The following is a 22818-nucleotide window of genomic DNA, read 5'->3' as shown; positions in this document are numbered from 1 at the left end:
AAAAAAGAAATATAACACCAAGCCAGCCACACACCCTTTTTCTTTAAGATATGCTAGGGCAATAGTGGCACAAAGCTTATGGAATAATCAACCAATAACTGATTTGACTCAAGGCCCACTTCAGGAAATGGACACTGCTTGAGTGACCAAGAATTTGAGACTAGTTATCCCAGGGACCTATGGTGAGACCAAATCTACAACACTAACAAGGAAATGCAAACAAGACAGATAAAATTGATCTTTTTATCTTCAAATAAGCACTAAAATAGCACTCAAGAAATATAAAGAGAACATTTTTTTTAAAAAAATTTAAATAACTAATTTTGATTTTAAGGAAACTAGAAATTCAATAGAAAATGGAAGCTATAGAGAATAAGCAAATGGAAAATACATCATTTGTATATGGAATTACATAAACTGAAACTTAAATTTTTGCATCAAAGCAGAGCTTTGATCATATGTAACAATTGTTTCCTTATTTTAAAGCCAGACCTTTCTTGGGTACTTTTATTTACATTATTTCAGTTTTGAAAGTTACCATAATTAAGTTTTTTTTATTTGAAATTTGCTTCTAAAAGGAGTGTGTCTGTTTATCAGATATATCAGGGATGCAAATATTAAACAGTAATTGCAGATAGCAGGTCAGCTTCTCAAACCAAATCAACTTCACTTTAAAGTGTATCAATGGCACGTAAAACAGCAGTCCACTGAGAAGGAAGAGGAGCACATAGATGTAATGCATCTTTGGAGACTTGACAAGGGGAATCAAGACCAAGCACAGGCTGATGGCCATTGCTATGACTGTGAATGGCAAAAATACCTAAAAAGATAAAATTTAATAAAGTAATTAGATGTGAAAATCCATGTGTGGTAGCTACATATTTACACAAGCAAAAATACTATGCTAATGATAAAATCAGACCAAATAAGATACTTTGTTAGGTAGATATGTTCAGCACTCAGATAAATGCCCCAAAAAGAAAAGTGTTGGAGACTCCTGTTGGTGAAGGTATGATTTAAGAAAATGAACTTCTTTTTGGGTCTTCATGAATGGAAATAGTCATAAACATTTGCTGGTGAGATGACCACTGTGGGTATAGATGGCATAGCTTATTCAAAAGGAGTTTCTAGGACACAGTGAAGATCCCAACAATCTTCCAAGGAAGATTTCTTCTTCTAGGATTAAAGTACCATCCCCTCTCCTATGAACTATTTCCTCATCTAGGACGAAAGTTCATAAGTAGAAAAGTTGAAGAGACAGAATTTGTTGTTAAGCAAAAAGTGTTGGAATTACAGAATTGCTGAGGGATGTTCAAGTATGTCAAATGTGTTGCTCTGATTGTTTAAAATAAAACACTGATTGGCCAGTAGCCAGGCAGGAAGTATAGGCGGGGCAAGCAGAGAAGAGAATTCTGGAAAGTGAAGGCTGGGGCGAAAAGACACTGCCAGCCCCTCCCAAGACAAGAAAGATGTAAGGTACTGGTAAGCCACAAGCCACGTGGAAAAATATAGATTAATAGAAATGGGTTAATTTAAGATAGAAGAACTAGATAACAAGAAGTCTGCCACGGCCACACAGTTTGTAAATATAAATTTCTGTGTGTTTACTTGGTTGGGTCTGAGAGTCTATGGGCCTGGCAGGTGAGAGAGATTTGTGGGCCAGGCAAAACACTCTAACTACACAGAATAGCATCTATTTCTCATTTGTTAAATCTGCTCCTGACTATAGAGGATAATGGCATGCATAGATAGGAATGTAACTAAACAAAGAAATACCATGTCAAGAGATTCAGAATGCCCTGTCCTTTACCTAAAGAACTACCTTTGTCTTACCTGAATCCTTAAGTGGAACTTTAGAGGTTTTCTATTGGGTAGAGCCAATGAACAAAAATTTAAATTTAGAAATGAAGACGAGATTGTCATGATTTGCTTCTCAAGTTGCTGAGTGACAACCTATCTACTCCTGCATCTTCTGAATATATTCCCCCAATACAGTTAAGTATCTTGCTTCACATAGAACAAATTTACCCAGCTCACATTTACCTTATAAGGTCTGTGTAGATTGGGCTCTTGGTACCTCAGTTTCAGGATTCCTATCATGGATAACATAGTCCAAATTGAATCCATAAAATAAAGATAGTTGATCAGTTCAATTAAGTTTGTTAAGATGATTGCAATGGATCCCATACTGACATTTAGAAGCACAGCTATGAAGGGGGATGAGTGAACATTAAGGGTACTGAACATCAAGGGCAGCTGGCCATGCTCGCCTGCAGTGTATGCCACTCTTGCTGACTCAAGTACATTAATCACGAGGTTACTAAACAATGAGGCAGAAATAGCAAAGGGAACAGTCCATGTTAATTGGGGGATGACTCTGTCAGTCCATGTAATAGCCACAGCATCTGCAGAGAAAAAAATACACAAAAGCAAGTGTGTTGAGAAAGAAAAATCTAATGATTAAACAATAATATTTCACAAAGTCAACAAAAGCTAAAAAGAGATTTTAACTTTGTTATTTCCTTTTTCACATTTAAGTCATAACTTAGGTTTATGTCCATTTTAGTTCATCACAGTGCACAATGAATGGTTCTTTTTAATGTCTTCCCCCGAAGACCAGGAGCTTCATGAAGACACAGATCCCTCCTATCTTGTATATAGCATGATTAATATACTCACTGACCGGCACAACATAGTTAATTTTTAATAACTACTTAAGGAGTGTATTAATTGTGTTGAAGGAAAAATTGAAGTCATGCTTATTGTCTAAAACTAGCATATAGAATGCTGACAAACTCCCCCAGAGTCAGAAAAGAGCAGCAGAGCGCTGTTTACAAAGAAGTGAGACTCATCCAACTGCAGTGCAATATTGAGAGCCGCTGGCAGCAAAAATCCATGGAGTACAGAGCAGTGACAGCTAGAGTTCAGAAGGGCAACCTATCTGAACTGAGGGTTCCGTTAGAAGAAGCCATCAGGCAAGGCGTTATGGAATTACTGCCTTTTGAATGAACTGGCTATCTCTTATTGTAAACTACTTGTGCAATAGCAGCTATGATTCTCCCCATTTGCTGTGCATCTCCATGTTAGTGTACATAAAATCTCATGATTGCAGCTCAATCTTGGGCACAACTTTGCCTATACATTTGGGGTAATTAGATAACTGTCCCCAGCTGTGTTTATTGTTCATTAACATAAGTCTGGCCAGGGTCATTCTCTGGACAAAAGTATTTCAGCAAAGATACTTTTTCCCAAGGACAAATCTGCACATAGATAAACATTAGCTCATCTCACTCACAGATAGAGAAAAGAACCACTAACAATTAAATCCTCAACGCCTTACCTTTACCCTGGGTTATTTACACAAGACCCAAAATTAAGAGATTTGCTGCTCACATTCCTGGGATGATGTTTTATCCACTTGCTAGTTACTGAGTTAAGGCAGTTACTTTCCACTGACCCAAGGAGATTGCCATCAATGCCAGGAAGGTGATAGGTGCCAAGCTTCTTTCTTGTGAAAATTAAGTTTTAATTCCTCCTCAGCCAGGTGCTATTCCTAGATTTTTCTCCTCAGCAATTACTCTGAATGAAGGTGCTTTTACTAATCAAATGCTACATGCCCTAACATAGGTTGCTTAGCCATTGAGCATATGTCCCCTTCCTTATGAAAAAGCAACTGCAGCTGGGATGAGTGGGGGTGGAGGGGTTGGGGGTGAGTGGGGGCAGAAGTGGCACCAAAGACAGTTGACTTTCTAGTGACTTACTGACCCCTAACATTCCATTTCTAGATTATAGTTTGAGCACATAAATTCCCTGATTGATCTTAGTCTTTAGTTGACCCTACCAGAGAACTTCCCTTTAGTCACTCCCCTTTGGGGTTGTAATTGGAAGCTGACAATTATTGCTTCATGTGTGGATCCTCATCACCTCTCTCTGCAACTCTGAAACTTCAAACCTCATGTTGCTTTGCCAAAGAATTACTGCATGTGTATATATACTGGTTCCCTCCCAGCACGGGGGATTGACTGAGAAGAACAAGATGAGGATGAAGACGGAAAGAAGTGGATAGACATGAGAACATCAGAAAGGACTGAGCGCAGCAGGGACTGAGAAGAGCTAACTATGAGAACAGAAAAGAAACTATGTAGATAGAATTGACTTAGAAGAATAAAGTAAATGGACTAAAGAACTCAGTGTGCTTAGATTCATCGAATATCCCTCAGATTAGTATCCTTAGCTGCTTGTAGCATCTGTTCTGGACCCTGACAGAAATCTCCTCAAGGCAGGCACTTGGGAGGAATTCGTTAGTGCAACGTAAAGTACATAGAAGATGAACATAGACATCACAAATAGTTAAAATACTTATAACTTCTGAAGCTTGTCTAAGTTTCTAAACAGTGGTTCTCAGCTAGAGGTGACTTTGCTCCTCGGGAGTCATGTGACAATGTCTGGTGAGTTGTCTGATGTTCCATAAATTAGGTAGGAGTTTGCTGTTAGCATCCTAGTGAGTAGCAGTCATGTGTTCTGGTGATGGTCAGGAGAGCTTCAAAGAATTAGCTCAATGTCAGAACACTTGTCATCCTCGAGGCTCTATGTTCAATACCCAGAACCCCAAAACAAAATTCACACACTCCAAATTGTTGATGATATTGAAGCTGGGAACTCCTGTAGTGGGCCAACTGGTATAGAACATTCTTTTTTATTTCCTTTGGTGCTTCAAGGTGAAGAGATATTATGAACATTGGTTTAACCATGTTAGGTGGTACAAAAATCAGCAATACCCATCATTTGTGGGAATTCGCTTGAGGCAAATTTGTATTATGTAGATACATGTTGCTGGGCAGAGGGTTCTAACAGAGTGATAATTCTTCAGGTTTCAAGAGAATGAGCAGAGCGGAGCCTAATGTCCTTGGGGGTTAGATGTCCTTTGAGTCACCATTTTATACATAGGTAGTTGGTTTCTAGGAGAGTCCCTAGGACTTCAGTATACTGAGCCATAACAAGCCATAAGATTTTCAAATGTTTTTTCATTTAGAAATAGGGTCTTCTATGTAACTCAAACTGTCCAAGAACTTGCTGTGTAGCTCAGGTTAACCTCAAACTCACTATCCTCATGTCTCAGTTTCCTAAGTTCTGAAATTATAGACACATATCACCTATGCCCAGCTATTAGCCCATTTAAAAAAGACCCGAGTGTCACATTGCTTTTCTCTTGAACCTCCCACAATTTGTGGTGTTACTTAAAAGAACCCCATGCTGCAGCTCTAATTAATTTCAAGTAATGCCTTGCTGTTGCTCCTCCAGACACTCACACTGCACACTTTCAGGCAGAGTTAGAAATGATTTCCCTGCACTGCAATGGAAATTTCCCTCGATTTCTTAGTGGGTGTTCTGTAGTGTGATTGATTTAAGACAACCAGAGACAGGCCATGTGTAGCTCTGCCAGCATTGAGTAGAAAAAGTTATTCACAATACTCCTCCCTTCCTCTTAACTCTATTCAACAAGTGATGGTTTTCATTGTTTTATTCATTTCCATATTTATTTCATTTAAAAACTACTTCATACATGTCTTTGGTAAAATGTAAAATGAACATTGAATTTGCTTTTGTTCACTTTCTAACATATTTTGATTATATGCACATACACATCCATATAAGTGTTTTAGATAAGTCTCACTATTCTGTTCTTTAAAGATAAGTCATGTACTCATTCTGTATTGATAGATTTATATAACTTTTTCTTAGTGTTTTCTTAGACAATGTGCTTTAAAGCTGAGCTTGGTGGAACACACCTGTCATGCTAGAACTTGGACAGCAGGGGGCAGAAGGAGTTTATTGCAGGCAACCCAGGGCATATATCAAGCCTGCGTATCCAAAAAAGGAAAAGGAAGAAATAAATGAGTTACTGAAAAATCATCAAAAGTAAAATAATTCAGACATGATGCTCCTGAGAATGTCAGCATTTGAATATTTGACTTAACTCCTCACATGTTCGGTTCTAAATAGTTCTGTAATTACCCACTGAGGTACTAGAGGTGGGACTTCTTTGAAGAGGGACTTGTGAGTGTATGCATTCTTCAGTGAGAGAAATTTTACAAAGTTACCCTCCAAAAATGAATGTATCTATCTACCTATCAGGAAACTAATTCTAAAATCTCCACTTACATATCCAACCCCTTAAACACACCTGACACTTGAGACAAGCTTCCTACCAGCAGAACAAGGAAGCCTTAGCTTCTGTCTCCGAATAACCTCTTTATGTTCCATACTGTCTTGCCATAGGTTAATATCCCTAGTTTTAGCATGGCTGAGAAGCCTCTAGAAGACTGTGTGAACACTCTGTTGACAGGATTTCTGGAACACTTTTGTTCTTAGGGTGAAAATGGTGGACCCAGGAATCCTTACAATGCTATGTCCACATCCCTCATTCTAATGGGACATCCTTCTTTGTAGAACTTTTCACAATGTAAGTTTCCTTTTTTCCCTTAAGGGAACAGAAAGCAAGAGAACAGGTCAGAGATCTGACACTGAGACTTGTACACCTTACACAGGAACTAATAGAGAAGATTGTTGTAATTTCAACCACTGTGCCTTGAATAAAATGTAACATCCAATTCATACTGTGTTATAAATATCCCACTTTTCCTTTACAAAACTGTGAGGTCTTTTTGTTATGCTCAAGTGGCAAAATCTACCCCCAACCCTTTGAACTCATAACTTTAAGTGCTTATTTCTTTTGTTGGTAACTTTCCACACTAGTCATATAAGTTATGAACCTATTTAAATTTAGTATTAATAATAAATAACAAATCACCCACAGTCCCATCCCAGCTGACCACTGTTGTTCACAAGTTCCTATTTCATGAGAATCTAGAGCCTGCCATTTCTGTTATTCATACGTTATAACCATTGTCCTCTTAGTATCCACCAACAATATGACCTTTTCAAGGCTCTGAGTGCTCTGTTATACAGACTTACTTATGTCATTTACTGGAAACTACTGGTTATTTTGGTGAAATTTACTTTTGTCCTGCCATAACTGATGATGATACAGTGACTTTCCATAAATCTACATTTTTGCATATGGTTCTGAATAATTCTTTAATTTAAATTCCTAATATAATAAAAGAATAGGTATTAAAATTTACCTATAGTAATTTGGAGTTTACATTAAGTCTGTGGATTAGAAGCCCCAAAGAAGAAGCAGTAAAAACCAAACTACTAGCAACATTAGTCAGAAACTTCCCAAGTTTCCCACCCAAGCCCTAACTACTGTGCTAACTACACAATGACTTCAGTCATTACAACATGCCAGAGAAAGTTTTCCAATTCATAAATAATCAAAATGTCAAGAACACTGTCAGGCATAATAAATACCAGCCTCAAGAAATTGCAGCAGCCATTCCTGATGGCCAGTGGCTGTGGTCACACCCACAGCTAATGTTACAGATGGACACTAAGAGCCAGAGCAGTTAGTGAGTCATTGTCTAGGTTTATCCAGGGTTACATTTGGTTTGTTCCCACAAAAAAACTTGGTTTCATTTATGCTCTCCTCACTAGGATACCTAGACTGATAACATGTCAACCCTGGAAAGACACACCACAAGACAACATTCTGGAGAGCAGTCACATTTTACTTGAGGCAATTTGCTGTTGTTAAACCTTTTCTTAGGCTTGAATGCTCCACAAATAAATAAATGATTGTGTTTATGGAGACGAAAATAATGATTTTTAGTATTACACATTGAATATAATATAATGAACCACCACATAATACTACATAAGTATGTAGTTTTATGTCAATAAATAGTGTGTTTTCTAAAGCTTCACTTAGATTTACATCCAATGCTTCAGACACTCACTTAACAAAATAAGAATAGTTGCTCAAAATGGGTTAGTTCCAGAACATCTAGTGATAAACTTATCTCAGAAGGTGATAACTAGAACTTGAAAAATGGTATGAGAAAATTGCTGGCATTCAATTTTCCTTGTTTAACTTTTTTTCTAACCCATATTTCATTTTATCCTTTGAATCTGTTGTTCAGTTTAGGATTTAGGGTGCTTATTTATCTCATGATAGTCTTTCAATTCATGAACACTTACTTACATATATGGTCTGTCTATTTATTCAGGCTTGTTTTAAAGTCATTACATCCTGACACAGCTTTGCTTATTCTGAATTACAGGTAAGCATCACAATACCTGGTATATTCTTTTTGTTTTCATTCTAAAATTTAGGCTGTAAGACAAGAATTTCTAAAAAATTTTCAATATATTCAGGATCCTTATCCACCACAAAATTTTAGAGTTCTTTACGATAAACATTTTATATATTAATAATAGTCATCAATTAACATTCAGTTTTTCCTCATTCAACCAATATCATAAATTTCAAATTTGTCTTTCTTGGTGTTACTCAAATTATTGAAAAGCAAACATTTTGAAAGTTTTTAAAAATCCTACTACTGATTGCATTGTGTCACTCTGTTGAGATCACAAAAGCAATAACTAATGTTTTGAATCTGATCTATGACATCTGCCAGCACTATACATACCTTTTCAGGTTATTAGAAAATGCAAGGCTGTGCTGGAACATGAATCTTGCTTCTAAACCAAATCATACACTTTTCAATCAGATTTTTAAAAAAATGAATGGATTCAATAAAGAATAATCATCAGTATGAATTCGTAATAAATAGCAAAAAACGACAAAAAATAACACTTAACTGTACTGAAAGGATTGCACTTTATTTATTGTCTTTTCATTTGTATACTAACCTGTTGAAAAGATTTCCCTGGGAGTCAGAACCGTCAAGTAGGAAATGTTAGCCAGTAAATACACCACAGTTATCAGAGGCAGTGCTGTAAATATACATCTAGGAATTGTTTTATTGGGTTCTCTTCAGTTCTCCTATAATGGATAAAGAGAAACATCAGTCTTTGTTTAAAAATGTGTATCTTAAATTTATCTTTAAAATTGTTCATGTGTTGCCAGGCAGTGGTGGCTCACACCTTTAATACTAGCACTCAGGAGGTGGAGGCAGGCAGATCTCTGAGTTTGAGGGCAGCCTGGGCTACAGAGTGAGATCCAGGAAAGGCTCCAAAGCCACACAGAGAAACCCTGTCTCAAAAAACCAAACAAAAAAATTGTTCATGGGTCAAATCTTGGACCTTGTTCTTTCTGTTCACTCTATAGCCATCTTTCTCTCTCCCCCGTCACCCTTCTCTCTCTCTCTCTCTCTCTCTCTCTCTCTCTCTGTCTCTCTCTCTCTGTCTCTGTCTCTCTCTCTCTCTCTCTCTCTCTCTCTCTCTCTCTCACACACACACACACACACACACACACACACACACACACACACACACACTCAGAGTCAGAGTCAAACTTTTGCACAGTGATCCTCTTCTGAAGACACTAGAGTATGGGTTCACGATGCTTGTTCCATTTGCACCCTTCCTTCATCTCCAGGCTCCTCAAGTGGAAAGTAGGCTCTGTGTTCAGAGTGTAGGAACAGAAGGTGAGCAGAAGCTTCATGAGATTTAACCTCAAGAAAGGAGTTTTTCATGCCCCCTACTCATTACTGTCATCTGTCTGAAAGAAATTCTACATTATTCAAGATGCCGTATGCAGTGTTCTAGATCTTTTATGTTAGAGACAGCTACATAAACAAGAAATGTCTCTAGCACAAAAACTACAACGTGAAACTGGGTTCAAGTAGAAGCTGGAGATAAACTCTTTTGAGACAGTGGAGAAGAGAGGGAAAGTGGAGAGAATGAGAGGGAGAGAGAGAGAACATTCATCAATGAAAGGAAAAATTTATAAGAAAATATAATCCCAAAAATAAATGAGTAAAAATAGTAAAGAACCTCAATAAGTAGCAAAGAACCTAAATGCACTCTGGTCACTACACCAGCACAATCTGGTTTTCCTGAATTCACTTCCAAGGGGGCAACTATTTCCACGACCTGAGCATTTACACATTAACAGAAAGAAAACTAGATTCACTCGGAGTCTCAAATATACGGCCCCAGAAAATGAAGAAAAGGAGAGATTGGTCAATAAAAGACAAGTTTTGCCATGAAAGTAATCGCCCAATTTCCATAAACACATTGGGAAAGTCAAGGAAGAAAGTTGAATCCTTTAAATGCAAAATACAATGAAAGATGTTCATTTCATGCATGCACTATATCAGCCATGAACTGATTCCCCCCACCCCAGAAGATTGATAATTACCTGCTACGTATGTAAAGCATCCTCCGCCAGAAAATGCAAAGTATCCTTGGAAGACGGCTTCTATAATCTGGGAGATCTCCGGGAACTCAGCATCAAAAGCATTCTGAAGCCTTCCCACATTCTCCTTCTTCCCTCTCACCAGCATGAACACCCCACTGAGGGAAATGAAGCCCAGTATGCCCATCTTCAGCACGGTGCTCACTGCCTGAAGCCATGACAGCTCTTTCACACCACGAGAATTCAGAATTCCCACAATCCACAGCACTGCCAGGGCAAGGCACTTCTTTGGTAGATTGGGGGCAGAACAGCTGGGATAGAAAGGCTGAATGCCATACTCGGCCAGTAACAGCGCTTGACTGGCAGCTAGCCCTGGGCCCAGAAACAAAGAGGTCCAAAGATTCAAGAAGGCGATGAAAGGGCCGAAGCATCTCCTGATGAAATAGTAGTGAGCCCCACTGTATGGGAATGCTATCCCAATCTCTGCAAAACAGAGAGTGCTGGTCATGGAGAGCACTGCACAGACAGCCCAAATACACAAGGAGACTCCCACATTCATGCAAGAGTACTCCAGCACCCCTTTGGGGGATACAAAAATTCCTGCACCAATTATATTAATAATTAGAAAATTGACCCCCCAGAAATATCCAAGGTCTCTCTTGAGCTTTATTTGCTTTCCTTTATCCATTATAATTGAAAAAAATCAATTCTATCTAATTATAATCTCTAAATATGTCTCAATGTACAACTATAAGAGATGTTCATGGACCCTCTGAAATTTTAAAATTATGTAGCCCATCTGCTTCATTTTCCTCAAACTAGGCTACTTTTAAAGTATTTGTGACACGGTTAAGTGAAATAAAATAGATTACCTATAACGGCTTAATTTAACTTGTCTTTTAATTATTGTCAAAATAGGACATTCAATTGAAAAAGAAAGGAACTTCAAAAAAGACAGGCTGCGATTACAGAGTGAAGCTCAGCCCAAACTCCCAAGGCTAGAACACCTGTTCCTACCTCTAAGACAAGATATAAGAATACCTCTCAGCTTTTAGAAAATGCTCTAACTGAAGGGCATAAATTAATTGTTCTGACTCAGAGATTGCTCGGTGGGGAAATTCCTGTCTTTAGGTCATTAGTCTGAAGCCACCAACTGTGGTTGTTTAAAATAATTTTCTATGTTGAGAGTAGTAGTTTGGAAAAACAAAACTACATAATGGACTTTCTTGAGAAGATGTCCACAGGACCTCCAAAAAGACCTTACACACTCCTGACAGCTATGTGAATGTTCAGGGCCATGACAATGTCCATGGAATAACGGAAAGAATTCCATACACAGCACAATTCTCACAGCAGAGGAGGAAAAATGGATATTCCAAGATAAAGAAAAATGAAGTCATTTACAACCAGCAGATCCGTCCTAACTGGCCTCCAGCAGACTAAAAGACGTGAGATAATAACTCAAATTCACACTGAAAAAAAAAAAGAGCCTATCAAATCAGCTGTGCAGAAAACATTTAAAAGGCAACGTGGAGGTAATTTTTAAAAACTGTTATGTTGATGATCTTCTACTCAGACACAATTCGAGCTGTAGGATAATGGAAAGTTGTTGATGAACATTATACTGTAAATTATGCTTTAACAGCATCCAGGCACAGAAGATTTTATAGAGAATATATCTTTTGGTAAAAAGTTTTAAAAGTCAACAATAAAATAATTTTTTTTATTGTAATGCCCAGCTCCATAAACCTACAGATCATTAAGGACATAAAGCTGATTATTGTCAAAAGAACACTATGCCAGAAACAAACATATTGAACACTTTTGCATCTTTCTACAATGTCAGAATTTATTGAATGACAATAAATTCACAAGTTTCAGCAGTTTCACAAACACTTTGTCATATAATTTCACCTGCATTGGTGGCTAGGCCAACATGAAGACAAGCTTTATTATTTCAATATTAATTACAAATATTAACTCTCATATCACACAGTGTACTCTAAAATATCTGTGCATATATATGTACACACACACACACACCTTTTTTTAATTTTTTTTTATTATGTGTTTTAATTGTATACATCAGCCATGGGTTCCCCTGTCCTCCCCCCTCCCGCCCCCACCCTCCATTCCCATGTCCTCCAGGACCAAGACACCCCTGGGGATTCATTTAAACCTGGTGGACTCAGTACAGGCAGGTCCTGTCCCCTCCTTCCAGGCTGAGCATATGTCCCTGTGTAAGCCCAAGGTTCCAAAGAGCCAGCTCATGGTCTTCACCAACCCCACATCTGACAGAGGGAATGACATCCAGAATATAGAAAGAACTCAAGAAATTAGACATCAAAATGCCCAACAGTCCAATTAAGAAATGGGCTATAGAACTAAACAGAGAATTCTCCACAGAGGAAGCTCAAATGGCTGAAAGACATTTAAGGAATTGCTCAACATCCCTAATTATCCAGGAAATGCAAATCAAAATGACTCTGAGATACCACCTTACACCTGTCAGAGTGGCTAAGATCAAAAACACAGAAGACAGCTTATGCTGGAGAGGATGTGGAGCAAGGGGAACTCTCCTCCACTGCTGGTGGGAATGCAAGCTTGTACTGCCACTTTGGAAATCAATATGGCACTTCCTTAGAAAATTGGGAATCCATTTCCCCCAAGACCCAGCTATCCCACTCTTGGGCATATACCCAAGGAATGCTCAATCATACCACAAGGGCATTTGCTCAGCTATGTTCATATCAGCATTGTTTGTAATAGACAGTACCTGGAAACAACCTAGATGCCCTTCAACTGAAGAATGGATAAAGAAAATATGGTACATATACACAGTGGAGTACTACTCAGCAGAGAAAAACAATGATATCATGAGGTTTGTAGGCAAATGGATGGATCTAGAAAAAATCATCCTGACTGAGGTAATCCAGACTCAGAAGGACAAACATGGTACATACTCACTCATAGGAGGATATTAGATGTAAAACAAAGATGACTAGACTGCTACACAACTCCAGGGAGGCTACCTAGAAAACGGGACCCTAGGAAAGACCCAGGGATCACCCAATGACAGAGAAATGGATGAGATCTACATGAACAACCTGGACGACAGTGGGAGTAATGAAGGGAAAGATTTGAGGGAATGAAAGCTTAGGGGAGCAGGAGATCCCAGCTGGATCAAGAACAGAAAGGGAGAACGAGGAATAACAGACCATGATAAATGAAGACCACATGAGAACAGGAATAGGCAGAGTGCTGGAGAGGTCCCCAGAAATCCACAATGATATATCCTCTGTAGACTGCTGGCAATGGTGGAGAGAAAGCCTGATCTGACCTAGTCTGGTGATCAGATGACTAAACACCCTAACAGTCGTCTTGGAACTCTCATCCAATAACTGATGGAAGTGGATGCAGAGATCCTCAGCCAGGCCACAGGTGGAGCTCCAGGTATCCAACTGTCGAGAAAGAGGAGGGACTGCAAGAGTGTAAATTGTTGAATCCAAGGTTGCAAAAAGCACAGGGACAAACAGCCAATCGAATGGAAGCACATGAATTATTAACCAACGGTTGTGGAGCCCCCAGCTGGATCAGGCCCTCTGGATAAGTGAGACAATTGGATAGCTTGATCTGTTTGGGAAGCACCCAGGCTGTGGGACTAGGACCTGTCCTTAGTGCACACACACATTTTAAAGGATGAGTACAAGTTAAAGAAAGAGTCTGATAACAGTTCAAACATTTCTGATTTAGGCTGAGAGAGTCTATATTGATAAGAAAAAGTAATTCATGTATCAGTCCGTGCTCAGTGGGTGGTACTTGACAGATATTTAGTTTCTGGGTTTGTCCAGGGGCTGTGATCATCGACATCCGTCTTCCTTAAGACAGAGCCAAAATGGCTTGTAAAATGCAGTCTCCCAGGCCCAGGCACAGCCTAAACCTCCAATGTTTTTCTCTCTCTTTTTCTTTTTCTTTTTTACAATTTGGAATAAATTAGATAAAGGCATAGGCTGATTTCAACAATTATCTTTGCCTTTTTATTAAGAGATATAATACTATTATAAGCATGGTCATCATTTACAATAATTTGATTTTTAAAGTTAATCGTAAGTACCATCAAACATTTTAAAATTCAGATTTTTTTTGAGACAGAGTCTTAAGAGCAGTTTACCCAGTAAAATTTCTTTCCAATGTTTATTTTCCTCCATGATAAAATATAGGCTAAGTGAACCATAAGTCATATGGTTCAAGTATTAATGAGTTGATAAGCAGAGCTCAATTTGAAATCAAAAGTAGAATGAAACATAGTAATTAAGACAGTGTGAGCAGTTGTGTGTGACAAAGCTGTGAGCCCAATACTCAAGACATGCAAGTATGCAAAGGCCAAGGCTAACCTGAGCTACATAATAACTTTGAAACCAGGCTGTCTTCCAATTCACAACTCCTCTGCCTCTGTCTACCATAACTGATCTTTAACAAATATGGAATACCCAGGGTCCAGGAGCTTAGATACTTTTGGTGTAGGATATCTGAGGGAAAAAAATTCTATGTACACTATGTTCTTATATCTGTTAACTTTATTGCTCTAAGACAAAATTCTATCAATTTAGCTATAGCTCCATCAGACATTCAAGGCAGGAACAACTCTAGAGATAACAAGCTCTATATCCATCTACTTTATTTCTCTGAGATGAAATCCTGTCTCCATAACTACAGTTCCTTCCAGTTCCCTAGCTCACAGTCCCGCTAATGACTAAACTCCTATGCTTTCAGCCTCATCTTTATCCTCGGTATCCTCTTTCTCCATCTCTGCTACTCTCTACTCCTAGCACTCAGAAAACTCTACCCGAGATCTGCTTACCCTCTATGGAACCTCTGTCTTCCTCTCTTCTCTCTGGCCATGCCATTCTGTCTGTTTCTACAGCAAATGCCTGCCCTTTCTTTCCCTGGGGCACACAGTTCTCTGCTTCCTCAGGAATGTTGTTTTACTTCTCACCTTGATAATTAAACCCTCTTTTTTTTCTCAGTCAATTGCTCTGGAGAACCACTAGACCTCCTCAAGGCTAGGGGATGGTCTGAGCTTCATTAGCACAAGAGACAAAACTATGTATATCCATCATCCCCCCCCCCTGTCTGCTTGTCTCCTAAGCTCAGCAGGGGAGTTTGAACTGTTTGCCAATTGGTCTGGGTACCCAAGGATTTCATAGCAGAAGAAGACAGCTGGAATATTAAAAGCTGGATAACACCAAATATTTGTAATAAATGGCTTTGCCTTTTGACAAACCCTTGGCTAGTCAAAGTTTAGCTTTAACACACAGCCAAATATATATATATATATATATATATATATATATATATATATATATATTGTATAATATAGTCTTGTGGCTTGCAGGAAACAAAGACTTTTTTTTTTTTTTTTTGCTTAGAAGGAGTTTGAAGTTATTCTGGTAAAGGCTAAGGACAAAAGAAGACTCCAAAAAATGCAAAGCTTGTCTGAGACCAGAATGTTAACTGAAATGTGTAAGGGTTTTGTCCTTAATTACATCATCATCCTGGGACATGGGCCAACCTAAAAAGCAGGTGGGCCCTCTGTGTTCCCCCACTTCTCTCTTCCCTCTCTGTCTCTCTTCCTCTCTCTCTCTCTCTCTCTCTCTCTCTCTCTCTCTCTCTCTCTCTCCCCCCCCCCCCTCAATAAAGCTCTAAAAAGGTAACTATGGCTCTTGACTTTCCTCCAGCATGCTCCTCCAACGGCATGGCTGCCGCAGGCGGTGGCCAGCCACCAGCAGCACCACTTTAACCAACATTTGGTGCTTTTCAACTCGGATATACACCAACCAAGGACCTGCTGACTGCTGCCGCTTGCTGCCTCCTCCATCCAGCGAGACCAAGAGACCATGTCCCTTGCCTCCGCAGGACCCCTATACAGCTATCGCCATGAATCTTCACAGTGAGTCTGCCATTCTCGCAGCTGTAGTCTGAGCTATATTCTTTGCAACAGACACCCCAGGGGTTGTCCTCGGGCTGTGCTGGCAACGGCAGGCACATTTTTGTTCCTGACAAGGATAAAAATGTCATCTCGGGTCTACTGGGTGGACCAACGGCAGCGCAGCCACAGCTCTTACATTCCCTTGATGAGGAGGAGGGGGACTTGAGATCTTACTAGATCTTACTTCATTTTCAGGGACGCCCGGGTTGAAGTCTGATCCCAGTTTGTTATTTTAATTTTTTATTTTTCTCTCAGCTACAGGCATGGGACAAAGGGGGGCAGATACCACCCACTTACATTGGCGGATGGGGCAGGTACAGATAATTCTGGCCACTTAACAGTGTCGCGGCAACTTCTACCAGCAAATGGTCAAAAGCCATGGGACAAAGGGGCAGATACCACCCACTTACATTGGCAGATGGGACGGGTACCAGTAGATCTGGCCACATAACAGCTTTGCAGTACCAGTAAACCTGGCCACATAACAGTTTTGTGGGAACTTCTGCCAGCGAACGGGCAAATAAAAAGTTACTTTATCTCCAAGCTCTCTGCTAAAGCTCTAAACCCTTCTCCCTCCCCACTTCTATGTCTGCCACGTGCAACCTTTTCTGTCTGACTTCCAAGTGGGCGGGCTCAAATGGTTGGGCTTGGGCGGCTTCTAAGACTCTCGCCCTAATTCACCTTAACTCCACCCACTCATTTTCAACTGCCTTGGGAGACACAGACAGATCTAAAAGTGGCTAAGATCCGTACAACTAAGTTTACAGTAGTCAGGATGGCTAAGCCAAAAAAAAAAAAAAAAAAAAAATCAGCTTATAGCCTCAGACAAGTCTTCCAAAAGAATGGGTTTATAGTCTGCCTACTGGCAGATCTTCCAAAAGCTGTCCTTATGCCACCAATCATGAGGAAAAAAAAATGCCCAGACCTCCCTGACTAAAACTTAAGCATCTGGAGAGTAAGGCTCCTGACCCCACAGGCGATCTCTTAAAATTTAAGGTGTGTCAGGGAAGAGATAAAAGCCTGAAAACAAAATTGCCAAGTGCTGGCACTCTCTGACTCCCGAAAGCTGTTGGGTCCCTGTTTTAAGTGAAAAAATGCCATAGGCTAGCAAATGTCCTGCCAGGCCATCACCAGCCTTGTTAAAAGTGTCGCCTAGAAAGACTACCAGTCAGCTGACTGCCCCCAGGCACCAAGGTGCATGGGTACATCAAGCTAAGACCTCCAGCAAACCTAGGCTTGGCTACAGACATGGAAGGGAACCCAGAACACAGCAGGGAAGCAATCTGTTTCTTTCCTTCTGGACACCAAAGCCACTGACTCAGTCCTGGGAGCTTTAGGATATCACTTCTCCTTTCTATTGTCAGGTACAGAGGACAGCCTTACTTACCTCACCAGATTTAATTGCACATTCAAAGTTTCTTAATGAAAAAAGATTTCCAACTAAGATAAGAGTTCATTGTCTCACTTCAAAGTTACTGCCTGTGTTTCTCATGTGCATACAGACATGGCCATGATCTTTGCCTTGTCCCTAATTAAAAAAAAATAAGTTCTCATGCACAACAAGCTTTTCTCTTCCCAGTTCCCTGTTCTGACTAACTCACTGTTCAGCTAATGGTACAGGACCACCACAGAACTGGAGTCCAAAGATCATCAAGTAAGGAACTGTAACAGCTAAAAGGTATTTATACCCCCAGACCCAAAAGTGTCTGGGCACTACAAAAAGACTTTAATGTAAACATCTATTACTATGAGTTGCTTTAAAATAATCTGTCTTTCTTAAAGCTTAACATGTTTCAAAATCTGTCAAGACAGGCTAGATCTACCAACATAAAATAATAATGATTATTTTCTCTCTAAGCTTTTTTTTTTATGTCACCAGCATCTTGTCAGACAGAAGGTTCCCAGCCACAGCCAAGAGGGATACATGTCTCCAGGACAAATGGATGGCAGACAGTATCCCACAACGCCTGTCTACTTTAGTAGACTCCCCTTCTCCATTCCTCCAAGAGCCAACTGACACCCAAAAAATCAGCTGGAAGCAGTTTTTGAGAGGAATGATGCCCCTATTCCCATCTACCTGTTTCTTTTATAGTAAGTGAAAGTCTCAGATATAAGGGTTTTGTTTTTAATTACATCATTATCCTGGGACACAGGCCAGCCTAAAAAGCGGGTGGGCCCTCTGTGTCCCCCCATCCTTCTCTCTTCCCTCCATGTGGTCTCTCTGTCTCTCTTCCTCTCTCTCTCCCCCTCTTTCTCTCAATAAAGCTCTAAAAGGGTAACTATGGCTCTTGACTTTCCTCCAGCACACTCTTCCACCAGCATGGCTGCCATGAGCATTGGCCAGCCACCAGCAGTGCTGCTTTAACCAACAAAATATAGACACATACACAAAAATCATTCTGGGATTCAAGATGTCAGCAGCTTCCAACACCACTGTGCTGAGGTGCTGCTCTGAGGAGTCTGACAGACCCATGGAAGCTTAGGCAGGGCTGCAATGCTGCCCACAGGCTGCAAGCAGGCTGGCTATGCTATGGTGCCAGCAGGGTGGCTGGCAATAGCATGGTGGTGTACAGCAGCTTGGAGCTCCCACAGGTCCTGCCCTGGGACACAATGCCCAGCCTCACTGACTCTGAACAAGAAGAAGATATAGGAGATGAAAAATGGCTGAATTTTTTGAATTAACTCTCCTTGAAAGACTTCTGTGGTTCCTGCTGCCATTGAAGGTCTTATTGATATCTATGGTCCTTGTTCCCATTGGAGGCCATGCTAATGTCCATGATTGGTTCATGGTGCCACTGGGGACCATGTGGATATCCATGATCTGAGCTGCCACCAGAAACCATGCTGAAGTCCTATATCCAACAGTCTGTCTGAGACCATGTTTAAGTCCATGATCCATGCTACTGACAGCTGCTATGGACAAGGAAGCTTTTTTTCCAATGACTACAGACACATAACTGAGAATGAGAGACATTGGAAGCCTCTGTGACAATCTCTTCCTCTCAAAAAAAAAAGAGAAGTAAACATAATAGGAGTGCATTGTATGAAATTCCCAAATCATTAATATAAAATATTATGTTGAGGACAAAAATCATTCTCAAGAGGTCTCATACACAATTGGCAAGCAAGATTTTGGAAACTGAAATAATCATCTTCTTTGTGATAAAGTTGCAAATTACTTGATTACATTGTATCCACCTTGTCCTAGGACAATATGGAAACTGTCCACCTGCCCCATCGCCAGAAAGGCTAAGTCTTGGGGATCAGAGGATATATTCCAAAGATCTGAGTGGTGATACCAGGGGCTTCTGAGCTCACAAGTAGTACAAATGAAGAGATTCTCACTTTTATTATTAAACCAAGCAAAACATATTAACAGTTAAAGAAATATAGTACAATGAGAGATATACCTGTGTTATGTCTTATCATCTTTGGTCATGTGAAACAAAAACAAAAACAAGAATCTTCATCCCAAGTATTTCTCTTTCCTATAGAGATAGTGCAGATATGCTAGGGCATTCCTGCCATGTCCTTGCTTGCAAATGTGTTCATTTATCATAGTTTCTAAAGTCTACTTTGTGAGAACATTCTGTATTCTATCCCATCAATAGTTAACAGCTTTCACAGGTTCCCACAGGAACTGATCAGGTTAAGGGAGAATCTAAGAAGGGATGAATGGGGATACCACCAGAAAAAAATGTAAAGCTGAAAAACCATTGAACTTTTCATGGAAGTACTTTCAGTTTGTTAGTTTGTTTATTCATATCTTCTTGTTTTCAGAAACAGCCTAGTATATAACATCTGATGGCCTGGTTCTTGGTATGAAGACCGGGCTAAAAACCTGTAGAAATCTTCCTGCCTCTGCTTCCCACATGCTGGAATTACAGGCATTCATTAAACCATCTTTTGTGGCTGACCTTAATTGTTTATGATTAAATAAGAGATGGGAAAGAGAACTCAATGGCAAAATTTAGTATCAAAAAGAAAACAGAGTAAAAACATGGCAGAAAATGCAGGCATTCTCAGTTGAACAAGGTGGAATGTACCTATCATCTCAGCTTCTCAGGAGGCCTAGACACAAGAGTCACTTGAGGAAAGTAATTCAAAGTACAGCCCAGGCTGCCCAGCTACGCCAAAGGTGGAGTCAAGAGTATTCTTGAGTACAGTACGAGTTTATCACATTTTCAGATAAGGACAAGAGTGAGGAAGCCTTAATATTGTTCCCATGGTAATAATTCCATACCTGTGCAGAGTTCAAGAGCTGTGGGAATACATCTAGATTACCTGGGGGGGGGGCAAGGCAGAGATAGAACCACTGAACAAAGCCCTATATAACAATGTCTTTGTACAACAATCACCTCACATAATGTGAGATCAGACACATCACAGACAGCCCCCACTAGAGTGTTAGCTTGTAGAATTAAGAACTACACACAATCTCACCTGAAAAGTGTGCAGTAGATCCACACAAATAGGATAGCTATAGAGACCCAAGAACTGATGGCTCCAACTGTGTGATTCTAGAGTAGGAGAGCTATACTTGAGAGACTCTAACCCAAAAGATGTAAAGAAATGAGGGCTAAACTCAACAAATCCTTGGAGATAGGATATGAACCAAAGAAATTATTCTCTAGGTTTAAAACTTAATATTTTCACTGTTGGTTTTAAGCACTGTTGGGGCCATTTTCTTTTTGTGCTTACCTATCACTCTCCTTTGAATGGCTATGTCTGTCTTATGCCTACCCAATATTGCATTTAGAAGTAGGTGATTTAATTTAATTTCACACTTTCAAAACTAGAGTGAATTTGCCCCCAAGATAGCTCATGCCTGGGGCCGATCCATATTTAATTCATATGAGTGGTCTTTTGAGTGAGTGCTGGAAGGGTTTAGATTGAGGCTATTTGGGTTTAACTAATGTGTTGGGCCTGTGACTAAGACATTTGTAGGCAAGGACAGAATGCTATGGTTCCAATATATCCTCTGTTTTTCTCTATCTGTCTTTCTGTCTGTCTGTCTATGTATCTATCTATGTATCTATGTATCTATGTATCTATGTATCTATCTATCTATCTATCTATCTATTCATTTGTTTATGTATTTTAATTTATTTATCGTCCTGGCTGCAATTTCCCCTCCCTCCTCCCCTCTCAGTCTCTTCCCCAACTCTGTTCACACCCCCAATCCGTTCCCCCTCTGTTTTTGTTCAGGAAAAGGGAAGGTCTCCCAGGGATATCAACAAAACATGACAAATCAAATTGCACTAAGACTAAGCACCTTGCCTTGTATTAAGTGTGGGGAAAGTGACCTAGTGTGATGAGTAGGATCCCAAAAGCCAGTAACAGAGTCAGAGACAGTACCTGCTCCTGTTGTTAGGAGTCCCACAAGAGGACCAAGCTGCACAACTGTAACATACATGCAGAGGGCCTAGGTCAATCCCATGCAGGTTCCCTGGTTGTTGGTTCAGTCTCTGTGAGCCCCTATGAACCCAGGTTAGTTGATTCTGTGGGGTTCCTTGTGGTGTCCCTGACCTCTCTGACTTCTACAATCCAATGTATCCTCTGAAGATTGTTCATATGTCAGAGAACTAATCCTCAAATTTATAGGTTAATGGTATTTGGAGAGAGCTCTTCGGAGGTAATTAGATGAGGTGACTAAGACAGAATCTCTGAGGCAGCATTAGCAGCTTCATAAGAAGAGATTCAAGCCTCTTGTCCATATTCATGACCTTGCAAAGACTCCCAGCAACTGCTTAGCAGACACCAGCATCATGCCGTGTAAAATACAATCAGTTAAAGTGCAGAAGACAGTTAAAATCTTACCTAAAAAACAGAAATATCACTAGTCATGGAAGATGAAACTCATATTACAGACAAAGAAGTTGAAAATTAAACACTAGCACACAGAATCTAGAGGAACTTTGCCCTCGGCCACTCTAAGTCCATTTATTCCATGTACAAATCATTTACTACACAAGCACCATCTGTATCATTGAACTCCACCCAAGTCCCCATCTCTACCAAAAAGAAGATGAACCATTGCATGTGGAAGACCTGACAAAGAAAGCTAGGCGCTTAGTAACTTATTGTAATAATTTACAGATGAAGTATAAAGATCTACTCCTCATAAACTATTATTTTAAAATCAGGGATGGTTGAACTATTTTCACCCTGGCTTTGGAATCTAGCTATATAATGTGTATTTACATTTTCAGATAACACAGGAAAAGAAGCATTGTTTTAATGCATTCTTCCCTCCTTTGTGTTCAAACATTCAGAATTAGCAAGAATGTCATAGTTTGTTTCACTCATTTGCACACCATGTAGGTGTCTCTTTTTGTGAAGGAAAATGCTATGAGTCTACATCCAATATGCTGTACTCAAAAGTAGGCATTTTCTGAGACTGAACAGCTTAAAATATTTATTACATGTCAAAGTATGTTATTTCGCTGTGCCTTATTTTTCAAACACTGATGGAGCTGTGTTTAATTTAAGTGAGAAACATAGTACAAAAATGCGCATTTTCCTATAAATATGAATGGAATAATATTGTAAATAATGAAATGTTAATTGTTATTTGTTCTTTTATAACTTGACATGGGTCAAA

The 22818-nt window shown here is 39.7% G+C and overlaps 1 protein-coding gene across 2 annotated transcripts in view; it reads right to left on the bottom strand.

Moving 5' to 3' along the window:
- Window positions 1–229: 229 nt before the first annotated feature.
- The window catches only part of LOC118578102 (solute carrier family 7 member 13-like), a 30348-nt gene continuing 7759 nt past the window's right edge, over window positions 230–22818 (bottom strand). Inside the window, exons 1-4 of one of the 2 annotated variants that reach the window (XM_036178758.1) lie at window positions 10196–10913; window positions 8776–8895; window positions 2044–2405; window positions 230–820 (exon numbers count right to left, since the gene is read on the bottom strand). In XM_036178758.1, the coding sequence (XP_036034651.1) occupies window positions 572–820; window positions 2044–2405; window positions 8776–8895; window positions 10196–10913 (1449 nt within the window). In that variant the 3' untranslated portion in view covers window positions 230–571. Of the gene's footprint in view, window positions 821–2043; window positions 2406–8775; window positions 8909–10195; window positions 10914–22818 lie in introns of those variants that run through there. The other variant, XR_004944226.1, reaches the window with a different exon arrangement.

Source organism: Onychomys torridus, chromosome 2 (genome assembly GCF_903995425.1).
Source record: "Onychomys torridus chromosome 2, mOncTor1.1, whole genome shotgun sequence".
NCBI lineage: Eukaryota > Metazoa > Chordata > Mammalia > Rodentia > Cricetidae > Onychomys > Onychomys torridus.
Note: the sequence above shows the minus strand (reverse complement) of the source record. Positions and strands in the feature narration are given on the sequence as shown.